We start from the raw sequence: 17,980 nt of genomic DNA, 5'->3' as shown, positions 1-17,980 counted from the left end.
TCTGGACAAGACACAAGTGGCCGAGGGAGCTGATTGAAAGACACAAGGGATCGGATTGACGAGCACAGGTGGAAACAAAAAACTTAACAGAACAAGATATGAACAACAAGACAAAACACAACAGGAAACAAAGTCAAATACAAACGTAAAACAAAAACAAGGAAGATGAGAAGGAACCTTAATGACAAAAGTCACACAATGACTTCTTTAAAATGTATTGATTTATTTTTTAATTCAAGTATAATTGCATTACTGCATTATATAAATAAGTGCCTATGCGTTTAAAATGATATGCTGAGTCCTTCAATTTGCTGTCGTGTGACGCACATATCACTGGTGACCTCAATGGGAACTGTGTCATGAAGTTTCTGATTGGTGAAAACAAAAAACAAAAAAGCAATTAACAGGCTACATTAACTAGTAAAGCAGACGTGTGTTTTACAGCAAGTGTTTCTTCATAAAGTATCAGACAAAGTGTTAACTCACAGCACTCGTAAAGTTTGTTGACACGTGCATAATCATTGGCATTCATCTCTGTCGCAGTGCCAAAACTTGTGACAGAACTATTTCTGGCAACTATGGTTGGTTGTCCATTTTTGCTGAAGTCATTTCTACAAACAACACAATTTAACGTGTGGGTTTTGTCATCAATTTACGTCACCACAATATTAAATTATTATAAAATAAATGTTAGCATCCCATTGCAGATGACCATTCATGTTTTTGAAAATTTTACAAAACAAATTACAATATATATTACATGTACATTTTATCGATGGATCAAACATCTGTTGTGAGTGGATGTTAGAAAACAGCAAGTTAAAGGCGTGTACATAGAAATGGATGGGAGTTTTTTCATGGTTGGACAGATTTACTCACTTGCCGTAATGCATCACTGAGTCAAAATCATAGGGTGTACCCAAGTTGTTTGTGTTTGAAATCCGAAAGTTTCTTTCCGCACCTGCATACAAGGATAAAGCAAAACAAAACATGGAACTTCATTTAAAATTCTTTCAGTAAGACGTAATAGACATGATAATGTGAATGCCATTCTGACAAAAAGTATCCATCATCCAATTGACAGTAAGCGTGAAGTGGTTACTTTACACCAGCAAATATCCGGAGCCATTTTAAATATGCTCTCAAGTGCTTCCAGTACTAGTTCTGTACAAGATATGTTGACAAGCTGACCTGGTTGAATGTTCTGAAAATTAATGATGACGTTGTCGTCTCTGTCGGATCGGACGTGCTCATGATGGAATCCAAGTGCATGGAGAACCTCGTGCTGCACAATGTCTTTGAACACACAACCGTTTTGCTGCAAGGAGATTTGCTGTCCATATACTTGTCGACCAAGGTAGGACCAACATCTGGCACACAAACAAACAAAATCAAGTGATGTCATGATCTCATTGACTTATCTGAAATCTTAAGTTTCAGCAAAATGGAGGGGGATGTAGAAAATACTATATTTAAATCAATGGTTCTTCACTTGGGTTTGTTCGAGCCCCAGATGTTTGGTGAGTCAGTAATTGCCATCATTGGCTGCAGGTGATCACGCTACATTGCTTGGCCTATCTGTGCTCAAGGTTATTTTAGTTATCGAAAAAACTAAAACAAAAATTCCAAAAACAATATCATTAATAAAATAAATTAAAAATGAAAATGCTTCTTAAAAGAATGAAAATGAACTGAAACTACATTTTATGTTTACAAAACTAACTAAAATTAAGTATAATTATGGTAAAAAAAAATGTCCTTCATTTTAGGCTTTGGTAATTAATTTAATACATGAGCTTTTGGGGATGATTTCAAATGTGATTTTAAGTATATTTTTTTCGATATTAACTGGAATAAAGACGTTTGAAAGTGTGTCACACATTAGTAATGTCATCTAGCAGCAGCCAATAGAAAAACACCTTTAGATAACGTCGCTCCAATTTTGCCTGCTTGACTTTTGATGGCTTGGCTCACCTGTTTTTTTCATTTAACTCAGTCCAAATGCAACGCTAGGTAAGAAATGTGTTACCTTTTTTCATCTTACCATGCTGTTTATTAAATATTGCGCAAAAGTAATAAACAGTAAAAAAAAAAAAAAGATGAAAACTAATACTGAAACTAACTACAGTACAACTAAACTAAAACTCAACATTTAAAAAAAATTAAATACAACTAATGATAACCAAAAGAACCACCCTGAAAACTAATTAGAATTAACTGCGAGTAAATGTAAAAAACAAAACTTGAAATGAAATAAAAACTAACTAAAATTCCAAAACTGTAATAACCCTGTCTGTGCTGCCGAGAATTTGGTTTGCTCACTAGTAACTGTTGTGATTGTAAGATGTGTGACTTATTTATTATTGTAATCCCTTCATACTGTTGAGCAAAACAAGAAAGTGATCGATATATGGAATATGACTTCACATGTCTAATGCAACGTATGGTGTTCCGCAGGGTTCAATTCTGAGGCCTCGGCTGTTTTCATTGCATATGCTGCCCCTGGGCTCTATCTTGAAAAAACAGCGGTGTTTTTTTTTAAAGTGTTCTATAAATATCAAGTTTAAGTGATGGAAATCAGCATCCTAACTGCATGATTTGCAAAGTTGAGCAATTCTAGTCCATCAACTCAAAGATGGAGGACTTTTTTTGTGTTCACATTAGCTGAAAAACAATAGCATTGACAAAATAAAAACTTTCATGAACGAGTGTAGTCAAGGTCATAGAGTTGCTAAATGCTTATGTAATTCTTACCCAGTGTCAGATATGAAGGATATAAAGTTTGTATCATTTTCAGTCTTCTTGACAAAGCGAATGCAGGTTGTGTGCTCTCCTTTTTTGAACTCTCTCAGAGCGTTTTTTATTGTTCTCTTCTGTTTTCTGGCTGCAGACACACACACACACACACACACACACACACACACACACGCACACACACACATTGATCAAAGTGCTACTTAAAGTAACCCTTTAAGGATGAGTCACTTTGTCACTAAACTAAAATTTCTTTGACATAAAAGCTAATCTTACAGTGGACAAAATTTGAGCTCATCAATGGACTATCTTATATAAAAACAATTGTCAAAATATGACGATTCATTTTTAAAAAATAGCTTTTTTAAAATTTATATATCCTGATGTATATACGGTAGTATTATTGATGATTCTATGCAGTGTGCGGTCATCTAATTTGACGTTTCTGAAGTGGGATTGGTCTCAACACATGTCCCATTGTTTATTTAGCTGGAAAGGACCCAATGCCAGATACATCAGCTTATGGTAAGCTTGATCATTTATCAGTTTTACACTTAACACTGAGGTCATAGTGCCCCATTACAAAGCCACTGCTGGGGTCCAAACCCTGTTTGGGTATGGGGAAAAAAAGGGGCTTTGTATGGATAGGCATCTAGTGTTCAAATCATGCCAAACAAATCATTTGACGGACTTTCTTTGGCGACCCCAGATGGGAACAAATGTCACAACAATAACAGCTGAGGGTTACATTATGACTTACTGAACACATTGGAGATTTCATAGGGGATTTTGACTTTCCTTCCGGTTTTAGGCCATTTACATCCCGCCCTGGTGCAGGGGACAGCATTCCTCAAAATACCATCATCATTGTCCGTGTTAACCATAATGTCCCCGTGTATCAGGTGGGCGGCTGTAGAATGACAGACAACAAATATTCAGACAGTGAGATATGTCATGTTTAACTGACAGTGTCGTTCAAACTGTCATTAGGTCAACATTTCCATAATATGTCTGCAAAATTTTGCCTTTCATTGACATGTTTTATTTTTCAAATGAAAATACTTACTTGAGATAACATTTGCATTTGCCTTTTCAATTTTCACAAAAGTCCCAGATTCTTCTGGAAAAATAACGACAACAAAATGCAGTCACAAAGAAGCACTATAACAGTAGTACAGTTCCATATGATTTTACGTACCAGTTGTCGTTCTGCTTTTTCTATTTATTGCGACCTTAAACAAACAAACAAAAGATAAATCAGTTTTTAAATCTTGGTTTTCATGGCTGTTTCATCCTAGTTATTTAGCTCACAGATCCCTCTGGTGTATTGTAACAACATAATGAGGCTCTCAACAATGGCATTAACGGTAAAGCTTGAGTGACAGGAGAAAAATCCTATGGATCCAAAGATGGAATTAGAATGTTCAGAACGTTCACACGTAAATCATGAATGTTCATTTCATAACAGTAAATACTTTTTGGCATTAAAAGTGTGAAAAATATTAATGTACTTGAGATTTATTTTTTCTTAGTAACAACACAATTTCAATGATAACAACGGCCAAAAATTCATATAGTCATATTAGCAAAACAAATAAATGTGTCTTATGTCTTCACTGTCATTAAACAAATGATATGAAATCAACCCATACATACATTGCAAATACAATGCAAAAAGTTTAACTTAAACTTTGAAAACACCAAATCCTATAATTATCTACTGCTAAACTGTTTATTATGGGTTTGTAAACTTGATCTTACTGGAGAAACAGATGCAACAGACAGGAGCAGAACAGTGATGACAATTGGCGTCATGGTGTTGCTGTTGTCTAAAAATGAAGAAAAAAATTAAAACAAAACTGAAGGCAAATCGTTAAAAGTGTTTAAGTATGTGTGAGAGAGAATTTGAAGTCAAAACAATGCAGGTAACAAAGGAGTAATACTTACCAGTGCTGCCAGGTGTGCTTTTGGTAACTGGTGCTTCATCTCATTTTATAGTTTGGACATAGGGTGTGTGTATTCCATCGCCTCAAATCAAGCCCTTATATGGAAGTTTCCATGGTTTGTTGTAAGGAATAATGAGACTTGAGGCTGGAATGAATCAATAACAATAACAAGACAATAACAACTAAAGGTTTGTGTGTGTGTGTGCGTGTGTGTGTGTATGTATATATGATATATACTTGTGTATATATATATATACACACAAGTATAAATCATATATATATATATATATATATATATATATATATATATATATATAAATATTGATCTTTTCTTTCTTCAATTATTATTTTTGTGAATTGGTGAATTCTCTGCGTTGTCATTGGTTCTAAATGCAGAGAATGTCATTAAGGGTAGTAAATGAATAATGCCATGAACTCCATTGTACAAGTCATTGTGGGGCGGCATGGCTCAGTTTGCCCATTTCGAAGAATCCTTGAGTAATGTACTGAACCTCCAGTAGGTGAATGCGATGTTAGTGTGCAGTGCTTTGAGGGCCTGAACAGGTGGAAAAGCGCAATACAAATGAAAGACCATTTACTATTGAATCTCCCATCCAGCATATTACTACGAATTGCTTGGTGGAAAAATTGTGGTTGTCTGCCACCATGCATTTTTAATTTGTAAGTGAATTTGAAAAACTGAAAGGGAAAAAACATCATTAAAGAGTTCCTTCTACTCTATTGTTCCAGATTGACACCTAAAATGATGACTAATATTCTGGGCTGAAAGGAATTTGGTGCTCTACTGTAAGGTGCAATTTACTTGTCATTTGAAGAAAGGCTTATTATTTAGTTTTTTTCCGTGTTGTGCAGTTGGGCAATTATCATCTCGAGAAAATATAATATTGTTTTGGCAGGTCAACGTTTTGTAATATTTGCAAACAGTAGGCGCTAGCGTCCTTCCGGTGTTGGAAACTTGTGCCTGGGTGTGTTTTGCATTACATAACATCATCTCTTTGTCTTTCTTCTTGCCTAAGAAGAACGAGGAAGAGGTGATGTTAGGAGTATAGCCAGAAACGTTTCAAGTTGGTGGCCAGGGTGACACAACATTTCACTGAGCGGCATTCATGCGGGCATGCATGTGTATGTTCATCTGCTCGCAATCCACGCTGAAACTGACAAGTCATTGTTTATCATATCATCCACAGTCTTTAATTTCATGAAATAAAATGCACATATATATATATAGAAACCTATATACCACATAATACAACACATTTTTGCGGCGCTTCATTTACTAGCTATTTTATTTATTATTCATTGCTTTGCTGTTGTGTACTACCTTATAATCTACTTCTATCTCAATCACTGATTTCATCCACTGATTGGATGTTATCTAGCCAATCAGTGATCAATTATCACCAGCGGCCGACACCACTTTGCATATATTGCAATTGATGGTCCATTCATTGAAATCACCTCTAAAAATCACAATGACACAAAAATCTGTTAATTCCTCACAATTCTAAATGTTGAACAAGACTGGTATACATATGTGTGAATTTTAGTTCATGAAACCATGACTCTGGATGGTATGAGAATGGGGTTTGCCTCCTATGGTGTGAAAGTAATGATTTAGTGATTGACATTGGCTGTAAAAATTGATGTGAGCGATGGTGAGATGAAACCCCATGAGTATCAATTTTACAGTCAAATGTGTCCGCACATACTGAATTTTTATCATGATTCATTTACTGTATGGCTTCATCAAACAAATATGTCATGTTTCAAAAGTCGTGATGGCAAAATGAAGCCCCATAAAGCAGCCAAGCCCTGCAGGCAATGCTTTAACACACACGTCGGGGCTTCAAGATGATTCATTTCCTCGACTGCGCCATCATCTGGACAGAAAAATGTATAACATGCTTGGTGCGTGCAATAAAATGGTTGGGTTTAAATCATGCTCTGAATAAAAAAATATATATATTTGAAGAGTGTTTTAACATGAATTGTTCTGTGCTACTTTGTGCTTATGCAACAAGTGAAAATGTGAAATACGGAGGTAAAATAAAGAGCTTATTCATTTTTATTTAAAAACAATATTTTTTCAATAAACAAGGATGGATATGCGGAAAGTTTAGATCAGGGATGACGAGATCTGGTCCTTGAGGGCCGGAGCCCTGCAGGTTTTGGATATTTCATTTCTTCATATGGGCACCACTTGGTCTAGTTGGGCATTGGCTGGGAGTGGGCTTCTTTGTTGGGCCCCACTTGGGTGGGCAGTAGATGGGCAAAATTAAATATGGGCAATAAGTGGGCTTTGGCTGAGCTTCACTTCAAATTTTGTACAATAACAGCATGTGCGAGAGGGCTTACTACCTGGCCTATATTATTTTCTTTTTGAAAATAAATGCACAAAAATCTATATTTCAACTTATTGCACAGACAACATCAAGCCGATATGAGAATTCCTCCCAAACCTCAGAATGTCGTAACGATGTGTGAGTGGAGGACCCAAATGCAGGAACGTAGGAGAGCCACGGCAGGAATGTGGATAATGTAGTTTTAATCCACGCTCAAGAGCGGACAAAAACAAGACATAGGAATCAGGATTAGCTTCTTGTAGATGCGTAACCAGTCGGGTCAGGTGCATAGCCTCTCGGAGTAATAACCCGACACTTCTTGCTGCTCCTGGCAGGCTTTTATCCTGGCCTGATGGATTGATGAGCAGCAGGTGTGTTTCGCGGGCTCCGCCCTCCAGCTGTTTCCCCGGTAACTGAAGGGGAAGCAGAAACAGCTGACCCCAATCATGACAGTTGCAGTTCACCGTATTGTTGATTATAGCTGTTATTTGATCTTTCATGTCATCGATATTTGCTGGAAGTGTTGGAACATCAACTTTGTCTTTGTCTAACATATTCAGCACCTACAACCGCCCCAACAACATGAAAAAGTCACATACAGTGAGGTCTAGGTATCTGGCAGGCCATGAGTAAAGAGCGAGGTCTGTAGCACCTTACCTACCAAGTCAGCGCTGATAAGCTTGAACCCCAAGATGTTAATGGGGCGGTGCTCCAACTTGTTGAAAAATGAATCATCGAATAACAGCTGCAGAATCAACATGGTGGACTATGACTTCCTGAATCACGTTTGAGAGGAATTCTCATATCGACTTGATGTTGTCTGTGCTGCCGGTGGTAGCCACATTGGCGACGTGTGAAGCATGAAATCAAAACTTGAAGGCACGTACAACAAGTGTCCAAGCTTGAGTTTTCGATTGTTTTGAATTTTTGAAATATTGCATGTTGATTTTTGGCGTATTCTTTTTTTAATCACCCTGTAAGTAAAAAAATCAGGCTGAGATTTTTGGGAGCAGATTTCAACTCCCGAAGTGTAATGGTAATATTTTCAGATTTAAGTTGTTCCCCAAACTAGGTGTTATTTTACAGAGTTGCTGATTAGAGAAGTAATTAAGCTCCAACTTCTTCGAATTGGCACTTCTCAGGTTTCCATTTCCTTTTTCTCGCTTGTCACAGGAAACACTGATATTCGAGCAAAATAAATTTGGGCACTGGAAGTAATTTTCATTTATAGAAGAGACTTCCCAAAACCTGGACTGCTAATTTTTGATCTTAAATGATAGGCCGATGTAACGTTAAAAGTATTTAAAACATCAAACTTGTCATGTGGCTGTATAGCTAAGTGGTTAGGGCTTCTGACTTTGCTTCCATGGTACCCTGTTTCAAAAGCCTCTCACGGTAATCATTTTTTAGGAGTCAACTTTTTGCTTTATTGATTGTTTGTTATAATGTAAAGCTATGTTTGGCTTTTGAAACATGACATATTTGTTTGATGAAGCCATACAGTAAATGAATCATGACAAAAAGTCAGTATGTGCGGACACATTTGACTGTAAAATTGATACTCATGGGGTTTCATCTCACCATCGCTCACATCAATTTTTACAGCCAATGTCAATCACTAGATCATTACTTTCACACCATAGGAAGCAAACCCCATGGCTGAGAAGTCATTTTTTCTCATACCATCCAGAGTCATGGTTTCATGAACTAAAATTCACACATATGTATACCAGTCTTGTTCAACATTTAGAATTGTGAGGAATTAACAGATTTTTGTGTCATTGTGATTTTTAGAGGTGATTTCAATGAATGGACCATCAATTGCAATATATGCAAAGTGGTGTCGGCCGCTGGTGATAATTGATCACTGATTGGATGTTATCTAGCCAATCAGTGATTGAGATAGAAGTAGATTATAAGGTAGTACACAACAGCAAAGCAATGAATAATAAATAAAATAGCTAGTAAATGAAGCGCCGCAAAAATGTGTTGTATTATGTGGTATATAGGTTTCTATATATATATATATATGTGCATTTTATTTCATGAAATTAAAGACTGTGGATGATATGATAAACAATGACTTGTCAGTTTCAGCGTGGATTGCGAGCAGATGAACATACACATGCATGCACGCATGAATGCCGCTCAGTGAAATGTTGTGTCACCCTGGCCACCAACTTGAAACGTTTCTGGCTATACTCCTAACATCACCTCTTCCTCGTTCTTCTTAGGCAAGAAGAAAGACAAAGAGATGATGTTATGTAATGCAAAACACACCCAGGCACAAGTTTCCAACACCGGAAGGACGCTAGCGCCTACTGTTTGCAAATATTACAAAACGTTGACCTGCCAAAACAATATTATATTTTCTCGAGATGATAATTGCCCAACTGCACAACACGGAAAAAAACTAAATAATAAGCCTTTCTTCAAATGACAAGTAAATTGCACCTTACAGTAGAGCACCAAATTCCTTTCAGCCCAGAATATTAGTCATCATTTTAGGTGTCAATCTGGAACAATAGAGTAGAAGGAACTCTTTAATGATGTTTTTTCCCTTTCAGTTTTTCAAATTCACTTACAAATTAAAAATGCATGGTGGCAGACAACCACAATTTTTCCACCAAGCAATTCGTAGTAATATGCTGGATGGGAGATTCAATAGTAAATGGTCTTTCACTTGTATTGCGCTTTTCCACCTGTTCAGGCCCTCAAAGCACTGCACACTAACATCGCATTCACCTACTGGAGGTTCAGTACATTACTCAAGGATTCTTCGAAATGGGCAAACTGAGCCATGCCGCCCCACAATGACTTGTACAATGGAGTTCATGGCATTATTCATTTACTACCCTTAATGACATTCTCTGCATTTAGAACCAATGACAACGCAGAGAATTCACCAATTCACAAAAATAATAATTGAAGAAAGAAAAGATCAATATAAATATATATATATATATATATATATATATATATATATATATATGATTTATACTTGTGTGTATATACTGTATATACTGTATATACACAAGTATATATCATATATACATACACACACACACACACACACACACACCTTTAGTTGTTATTGTCTTGTTATTGTTATTGATTCAGTCCAGCCTCAAGTGTCATTATTCCTTACAACAAACCATGGAAACTTCCATATAAGGGCTTGATTTGAGGCGATGGAATACACACACCCTATGTCCAAACTATAAAATGAGATGAAGCACCAGTTACCAAAAGCACACCTGGCAGCACTGGTAAGTATTACTCCTTTGTTACCTGCATTGTTTTGACTTCAAATTCTCTCTCACACATACTTACACACTTTTAACGATTTGCCTTCAGTTTTGTTTTAATTTTTTTCTTCATTTTTAGACAACAGCAACACCATGACGCCAATTGTCATCACTGTTCTGCTCCTGTCTGTTGCATCTGTTTCTCCAGTAAGATCAAGTTTACAAACCCATAATAAACAGTTTAGCAGTAGATAACAATAGGATTTTGGTGTTTTCAAAGTTTAAGTTAAACTTTTTGCATTGTATTTGCAATGTATGTATGGGTTGATTTCATATCATTTGTTTAATGACAGTGAAGACGTTAGACACATTTATTTGTTTTGCTAATATGAGTATTTTAATTATTGGAAGTTGTTATCATTGAAATCGTGTTGTTACTAAGAAAAAATAAATCTTAGTACATTAATATTTTTCAAACTTTTAATGCCAAAAAGTATTTACGGTTATGAAATGAACATTCATGATTTACAACGTGCGAACGTTCTGAACATTCTAATTCCATCTTTGGATCTATAGGATTTTTTTCCTGTTGCTTTATATGCCTTTCCATAAAAAATGAACGCAAAACTACTTAAGTGCCTATAGAGTTCCCTTTTTTTTTTTTATCTTCTGCAACTGGTCCGTCTTTTTCACTCAAGCTTTACTGTTAATGCCATTGTTGAGAGCCTCATGTTGTTACAATACACCAGAGTGATCTGTGAGCTGAAGAACTAGGATGAAACAGCCATGAAAACAACATTTAAAAACTGATTTATCTTTTGTGTGTTTGTTTGTTTAAGGTCGCAATAAATAGAAAAAGCAGAACGACAACTGGTACGTAAAATCATATGGAACTGTACAACTGTTATAGTGCTTCTTTGTGACTGCATTTTGTTGTCGTTATTTTTCCAGAAGAATCTGGGACTTTTGTGAAAATTGAAAAAGCAAATGCAAATGTTACCTCAAGTAAGTATTTTCATTTGAAAAATAAAACATGTCAATGAAAGGCAGAATTTTGCGGACATATTATGGAAATATTGACCTAATGACAGTTTGAACGACACTGTCTGTTAAACATGACATACCTCACTGTCTGAATATTTGTTGTCTGTCATTCTACAGCCGCCCACCTGATACACGGGGACATTATGGTTAACACGGACAATGATGATGGTATTTTGAGGAATGCTGTCCCCTGCACCAGGGCGGGATGTAAATGGCCTAAAACCGGAAGGAATGTCAAAATCCCCTATGAAATCTCCAATGTGTTCAGCAAGTCATAATGTAACCCTCCGCTGTTATTGTTGTCATATTTGTTCTCATTAGGGGTCGCCAAAGAAAGTCCGTCAAATGATTTGTTTGGCATGATTTGAACACTAGATGCCCATCCATACAAAGCCCCTTTTTTTCCCCATACCCAAACAGGGTTTGGACCCCAGAAGTGGCTTTGTAATGGGGCACTATGACCTCAGTGTTAAGTGTAAAAGTGATAAATGATCAAGCTTACCATAAGCTGATGTATCTGGCATTGGGTCCTTTCCAGCTAAATAAACAATGGGACATGTGTTGAGACCAATCCCACTTCAGAAACTTCAAATTAAATGACCGCACACTGCATAGAATCATGAATAATACTACCGTATTTAACATCAGGATATATATATTTTAGAAAAGCTCATTTAAAAAAATGAATCGTCATATTTTGACAATTATTTTTATATAAGAGTCCATTGATGAGCTCAAATTTTGTCCACTGTAAGATTAGCTTTTATGTCAAAGAAATTTTAGTTTAGTGACAAAGTGACTCATCCTTAAAGGGTTACTTTAAGTAGCACTTTGATCAATGAGTGTGTGTGTGTGTGTGTGTGTGTGTGTGTGCGTGTGTGTGTGTGTGTGTGTGTGTGTGTGCAGCCAGAAAACAGAAGAGAACAATAAAAAAAGCCCTGGGAGAGTTTAAAAAAGGAGAGCACACAACCTGCATTCGCTTTGACAAGAAGACTGAAAATGATACAAACTTTATATCCTTCATATCTGCTGCCACTGGGTAAGAATTATATAAGCATTTAGCAACTCTATGACCTTGACCAAACTCGTCCATGGAAGTTTTTATTTTGTCAATGCTATTGTTTTTCAGCTAATGTGCACACAAAAAAAGTCCTCCATCTTTGAGTTGATGGACTAGAATTGCTCAACTTTGCAAATCATGCAGTTAGGATGCTGATTTCCATCACTCAACTTGATATTTATAGAACACTTTAAAACAACCACCACTGTTTTTTCAAGATAGAACCCAGGGGCAGCATATGCAATGAAAACAGCCGAGGCCTCAGAATTGAACCCTGCGGAACACCATACGTTGCATTAGACATGTGAAGTCATATTGCACATACCGATCACTTTCTTGTTTTGCTCAACACTATGAAGGGATTACAATAATAAAGAAGTCACACATCTTACAATCACAACAGTTACTAGTGAGCAAACCAAATTCTCGGCAGCACAGACAGGATTATTACAGTTTTGAAATTTTAATTAGTTTTTATTTCATTTCAAGTTTTGTTTTTTACATTTACTCACAGTTAATTCTAATTAGTTTTTAGGGTGGTTTTGTTGGTTATCATTAGTTTTATTTTAATTTTTTAAATGTTGAGTTTTAGTTTAGTTGTACTGTAGTTAGTTTCAGTATTAGTTTTCATCTTTTTTCTTTTTTTTTACTGTGTATTACTTTTGCGCAATATTTAATAGACAGCATGGTAAAATGAAAAAAAGTAAGACATTTCTTACCTAGCGTCGCATTTGGACTGAGTTAAATGAAAAAACAGGTGAGCCGAGCCATCAAAAGTCAAGCAGGCAAAATTGGAGCGACGTCATCTGAAGGAGTTTTTCTATTGGCTGCTGCTAGATGACATTACTTCTGTGCGACACACTTTCAAACGTCTTTATTCCAGTTAATATCGAAATAAATATACTTAAAATCACATTTGAAATCATCCCCAAAAGCTCATGTATTAAATTAATTACCAAAGCCTAAAATGAAGGACATTTTTTACCATAATTAGACTTAATTTTAGTTAGTTTTGTAAACATAAAATGTAGTTTCAGTTCATTTTCATTTTTTTTAAGAAGCATTTTCATTTTTATTTTATTTTATTCATGATATTGTTTTTGGAATTTTTGTTTTAGTTTTTTCGATAACTAAAATAACCTTGAGCACAGATAGGCCAAGCAATGTAGCGTAATCACCTGCAGCCAATGATGGCAATGACTGACTCACCAAACATCTGGGGCTCAAACAAACTCAAGTGAAGAACCATTGATTTAAATATAGTATTTTCTACATCCCCCTCCATTTTGCTGAAACTTAAGAATTCAGATAAGTCAATGAGATCATGACATCACTTGATTTTGTTTGTTTGTGTGCCAGGTGTTGGTCCTACCTTGGTCGACAAGTATATGGACAGAAAATCTCCTTGCAGCAAAACGGTTGTGTGTTCAAAGGCATTGTGCAGCACGAGGTTCTCCATGCACTTGGATTCCATCATGAGCATGTCCGATCCGACAGAGACGACTGTCAATTGGATGATGGATACTCTTTGTCAGAATGGCATTCACATTATCATGTGTATTACGCCTTACTGAAAGAATTTTAAATGAAGTTCCATGTTTTGTTTTGCTTTATCCTTGTATGCAGGTGAGGAAAGAAACTTTCGGATTTCAAACACAAACAACTTGGGTACACCCTATGATTTTGACTCAGTGATGCATTACGGCAAGTGAGTAAATCTGTCCAACCATGAAAAAAATCCCATCCATTTCAATGTACACGCCTTTAACTTGCTGATTTTTAACATCCACTCACAACAGATGTTTGATCCATAGATAATATGTACATGTAATATATATTGTCATTTGTTTTGTAAATTTTTCAAAAACATGAATGGTCATCTGCAATTGGATGCTAACATTTATTTTATAATAATTTAATATTGTGGTGACGTAAATTGATGACAAAACCCACACGTTAAATTGTGTTGTTTGTAGAAATGACTTCAGCAAAAATGGACAACCAACCATTGTTGCCAGAAATAGTTCTGTCACAAGTTTTGGCACTGCGACAGAGATGAATGCCAATGATTATGCACGTGTCAACAAACTTTACGAGTGCTGTGAGTTAACACTTTGTCTGATACTTTATGAAGAAACACTTGCTGTAAAACACACGTCTGCTTTACTAGATAATGTAGCCTGTTAATTGCTTTTTTGTTTTTTGTTTTCACCAATCAGAAACTTCATGACACAGTTCCCATTGAGGTCACCAGTGATACGTGCGTCACACGACAGCAAATTGAAGGACTCAGCATATAATTTTAAATGCATTGGCACTTATTTATATAATGCAGTAATGTAAATATACTTGAATTAAAAAATAAATCAATACATTTTAAAGAAGTCATTGTGTTACTTTTGTCATTAAGGTTCCTTCTCATCATCCTTGTTTTTGTTTTTTACGTTTGTATTTGACTTTGTTTCCTGTTGTGTTTTGTCTTGTTGTTCATATCGTGTTCTGTTAAGTTTTTTGTTTCCACCTGTGCTCGTCAATCCAATCCCTTGTGTCTTTCAATCAGCTCCCTCGGCCACTTGTGTCTTGTCCAGATGTTACTCGCTGTCTATTCAGTTTGCTTATATTTAGTCCCTGTCCGGCTTCGTTCCTCAAACAATCTTGTACACACGGGAAGCGTTACAAGACTTGCGTTTGTCCAAAAGAAGAAGAATCAGTGAAGAAGACAAACACTTTTTTTTTTTACTTTATTGCAATCTACAGAACAAACATGGCTTTGCATGTATCGAAACAACATGAAGAAGACGAACACAGGAGAACTGACAATGGCGGGTGATTCAAGTACAACACTGCTTGTTGAACGTAGGAATAAAGAAGCAAAATATTATGCTGCAAAAGCATAAGCAAGCAAAGGAGGCTGCGCAAAACGACTACGACAGTTATCTGCCATTGTTGATGGCAGACTGGCGGCTCGCGCGCAGTCACGTGACAATGCGTCGTCATCGAGCTGCGACCATTAAGTCATCACTGGAGGAGTATCCTGCATATGGTGTCCAGACGGACGCATATTGAAATCTTTCCACTCTGGAGCCCCAGTTTCAAAAGTGATCGTTTTCAAGCTCCTAAACCGCGCCATCGTGTGGACAAACGGCCTAAATGATAAGAAACTTGTGAGGATACATTGAAACGGGCTTTCATGTGGACGGGGCCTTAGTTCCCTGGTTTCTTTTCTGCCATTGGCTACGTTCACACTGCAGGTCTCAATGCTCAATTCAGATGTCTGTCTGCTGTCATATGCCTCCGCAAAGTGACCCGCGTGCACAGAAGAAGAGACAAAGTCACTCACAATGTTATGTATACGGAAGTAAATACGTGTGGTCCAGTGTGTCAGGTCCAAAGAATTTCATAAGCCCATCGTCGGATCTCATATATACAGAGGAGCGATGTGGGAGAAGGTAGAAATAATATTTGTGGAAAAGGAGACGAGCCTTTTCGAACTCCTTGTTGTGAAAGTTGCGTTTCGACAGGGTTCGGAATTGGTCAGAATATGTCGCATTTGTGTTCGAAGTTATTCGTAGTTGTCGCCATTATTTATTGAACATTTAAAATTGTTTTGCGAACCAATTGTTTCACCAACATGCACATTTGCTCGTAATTCGGCCCCGATTGCGGACGGCCAGCAGTCGCTTCACTTTGTAGACGGGGCCCCCATCCACACTCACAGGAGGCGGCGGGGGCGAGGGAGCCGGAACCAGGGGACTCTCCTTGACTGGCTTGACTTGGCTAAAGTGGAACGTTGGATGAACATGAAGGGACCGAGGCAGGCGAAGACGGATCACCTTGGAAACATGGATTTGATGTGTGGCTAGATCTGACGAGTATATAAGTATGTCGTCTAAATAAACATACACAAACTGGTCCAGAAAGTCTCTCAAAACGCCATTAATCATGGCCTGGAAAACAGCAGGAGCATTAGTGAGGCCGAAGGGCATAACTAGGTACTGGCCACGAAGTGTATTAAACCCTGTGTTACACCCCCCCCCCCCCCCCCCAGATCCTAATGAGATGGTATACATTGCGCAAGTCCAATTTGGTAAAGATCTTAGCTTGTTGAATATTTTCAAACACGGATGACATGAGAGGGAGCGGCAAACGTTTTTTGATTGTAATGTCATTAAGGAGGATATAGTCTATACAAGACATTTAACTGTTTCAATTTATATTTTAACTGTTTCAATTTAATTATACATGTGTAGAAGTAGGTATTACTATGTTAAATCAGTCACCAGATGTGTAGGAAAGGATGTGATAAGGATTGCTTTTGATCTCATCTCTGTTTGAAGTCTCTCTCTCGGTTCCCGGAACAACAGAGGGGGCTAAAAGTTTCTGTTTATTTATCGGGGGGATGTTGAGGTGCCAAGCGCTTCTGCTCCTCAGCTCGTCCTGTCGTAAAATCGTATAGGGACCAGAGTCTTTCTACATCAAAGACTCTGGTCGGGAAGTCCTGTTTTTTGTCACATCTCTGCTAGAGGTTCATAGGAGAGCAAAGGCGGGGCTGAATGTAACAACTTTTGTATAAAGAGGCTACAGATTCAAACTCCAGGACACACATGGACAGCGAACACCATTTTTTAGTGAGGTTTCTGTGTGTCTTTTGAAAGCTTTTAAAATGAAAAAAATTGCAAGAAACTTCTTCATCGATCTCATTTATAATTTATTTGAACACACAATAGATTACAAAACTCAAGTAATCTAACAGAACCATCCTTTTTCCCCACAAAAAAGAAACCCGCTCCCGCTGGTGATGACGAAGGACGAATCAGTCCAGCCCTCAGGGAAGTTCTGATGTATTCCTTCAGGGCCGCCTTCTCTGGTCCTGAAACGTAATATAGGCATCCCTTGGGAATGGTGGAACCTGAAATCAGCTCTATGGCACAGTCATAGGTACGAAGCGGTGGGAGAGACATGGCTTTGGTCTTGTTGAATACCTCCTGGAGGTGATGGTAGCAAGGAGGCACGATGCTCAGATTTGGGTATTCAGAGTCTGTGAGGGAATTAACAGAAATATGATTAACAGTCCACTGCCATTTAATGCCCTAGCCTTAATGGGCTTAATTAGCGGTTCAGTCTTGGCACTAAAATGTCTCACAAGCCCCCAGTCTATCAGGCTCTCATCTGCCCCAGAGTCTATCAGGGCATGGAGGTCTGTGGAAGTGATGCGGTGAATGATTTTTACTGGTGTGAGTTTTCGTGGGACCGAAACCGGAGTTTTAACTTGACTCACCGCTTTGGTCCTTTTGGCTGGGCAGGCGGCCACGAGGTGATCTTGGTTACCGCAGTAAAAGCACCAACCTTCCAGCTGTCGGCGCCATCTCTCCTCCTGCGAAAGCCGCGCTCTGCCCAGTTGCATGGGCTCCTCCTCTGGTCCCAAGGCGCTGAACTGACGAGGAACCGAGAGGAGCTGACACACCTGATGCTTGGGAGAGAGGGGATCCCTCAGTCGTCCTTGCCCTGTGACAGCGGCTCTGCGTAACCTCCTGCAGCCGATGATCCGTCCGGATGGCAAGGGCG

At 37.7% G+C, this 17,980-nt stretch overlaps 1 protein-coding gene and 2 long non-coding RNA genes across 4 annotated transcripts; 2 read left to right on the top strand and 1 right to left on the bottom strand.

Moving 5' to 3' along the window:
• Nucleotides 1-227: 227 nt before the first annotated feature.
• Nucleotides 228-7,563, bottom strand: LOC144051070 (high choriolytic enzyme 1-like). 2 transcript variants are annotated; one of them, XM_077564845.1, is made up of 12 exons: nt 7,181-7,563; nt 6,456-6,601; nt 4,702-4,845; nt 4,516-4,583; nt 3,953-3,986; nt 3,821-3,874; nt 3,515-3,664; nt 2,755-2,884; nt 1,192-1,370; nt 880-961; nt 487-611; nt 228-368 (listed from the first exon to the last, which is right to left on the bottom strand). In XM_077564845.1, coding segments are annotated over exons 4-12 (810 nt in total). In that variant the 5' UTR covers nt 4,570-4,583; nt 4,702-4,845; nt 6,456-6,601; nt 7,181-7,563; the 3' UTR covers nt 228-366. The 2 variants fall into 2 exon arrangements, with proteins under 2 accessions (XP_077420971.1, XP_077420970.1); XM_077564844.1 differs by lacking the exon at nt 6,456-6,601.
• A 2,663-nt stretch (nt 7,564-10,226) lies between these two features.
• LOC144051071 (uncharacterized) lies at nt 10,227-11,616 on the top strand. The gene is made up of 5 exons (XR_013293991.1): nt 10,227-10,332; nt 10,451-10,518; nt 11,151-11,184; nt 11,263-11,316; nt 11,473-11,616. It is a non-coding gene; the product is annotated as an uncharacterized LOC144051071 (long non-coding RNA).
• A 94-nt stretch (nt 11,617-11,710) lies between these two features.
• Nucleotides 11,711-14,775, top strand: LOC144051072 (uncharacterized). Its single transcript, XR_013293992.1, has 4 exons — nt 11,711-12,394; nt 13,775-14,123; nt 14,392-14,516; nt 14,635-14,775. It is a non-coding gene; the product is annotated as an uncharacterized LOC144051072 (long non-coding RNA).
• The last annotated feature ends 3,205 nt before the right edge of the window (nt 14,776-17,980 follow it).

This window comes from Vanacampus margaritifer, chromosome 4, assembly GCF_051991255.1.
Source record: "Vanacampus margaritifer isolate UIUO_Vmar chromosome 4, RoL_Vmar_1.0, whole genome shotgun sequence".
NCBI classification, from domain to species: domain Eukaryota; kingdom Metazoa; phylum Chordata; class Actinopteri; order Syngnathiformes; family Syngnathidae; genus Vanacampus; species Vanacampus margaritifer.
The sequence above is the reverse complement of the archived record's forward strand: the minus strand, read 5'-3'. Positions and strand labels throughout refer to the sequence as shown.

Bases quoted from the DNA above. Each gene is read 5' to 3' on its own strand.
- LOC144051070 (XM_077564845.1), bottom strand. From the start codon at position 4,569: ATGACGCCAATTGTCATCACTGTTCTGCTCCTGTCTGTTGCATCTGTT. The intron at 3,987-4,515 runs GTAAGATCAAGT...TGTTTGTTTAAG, and splicing joins CTGTTGCATCTGTTTCTCCA to GTCGCAATAAATAGAAAAAG. The intron at 3,665-3,820 runs GTAAGTATTTTC...GTCATTCTACAG, and splicing joins AAATGCAAATGTTATCTCAA to CCGCCCACCTGATACACGGG.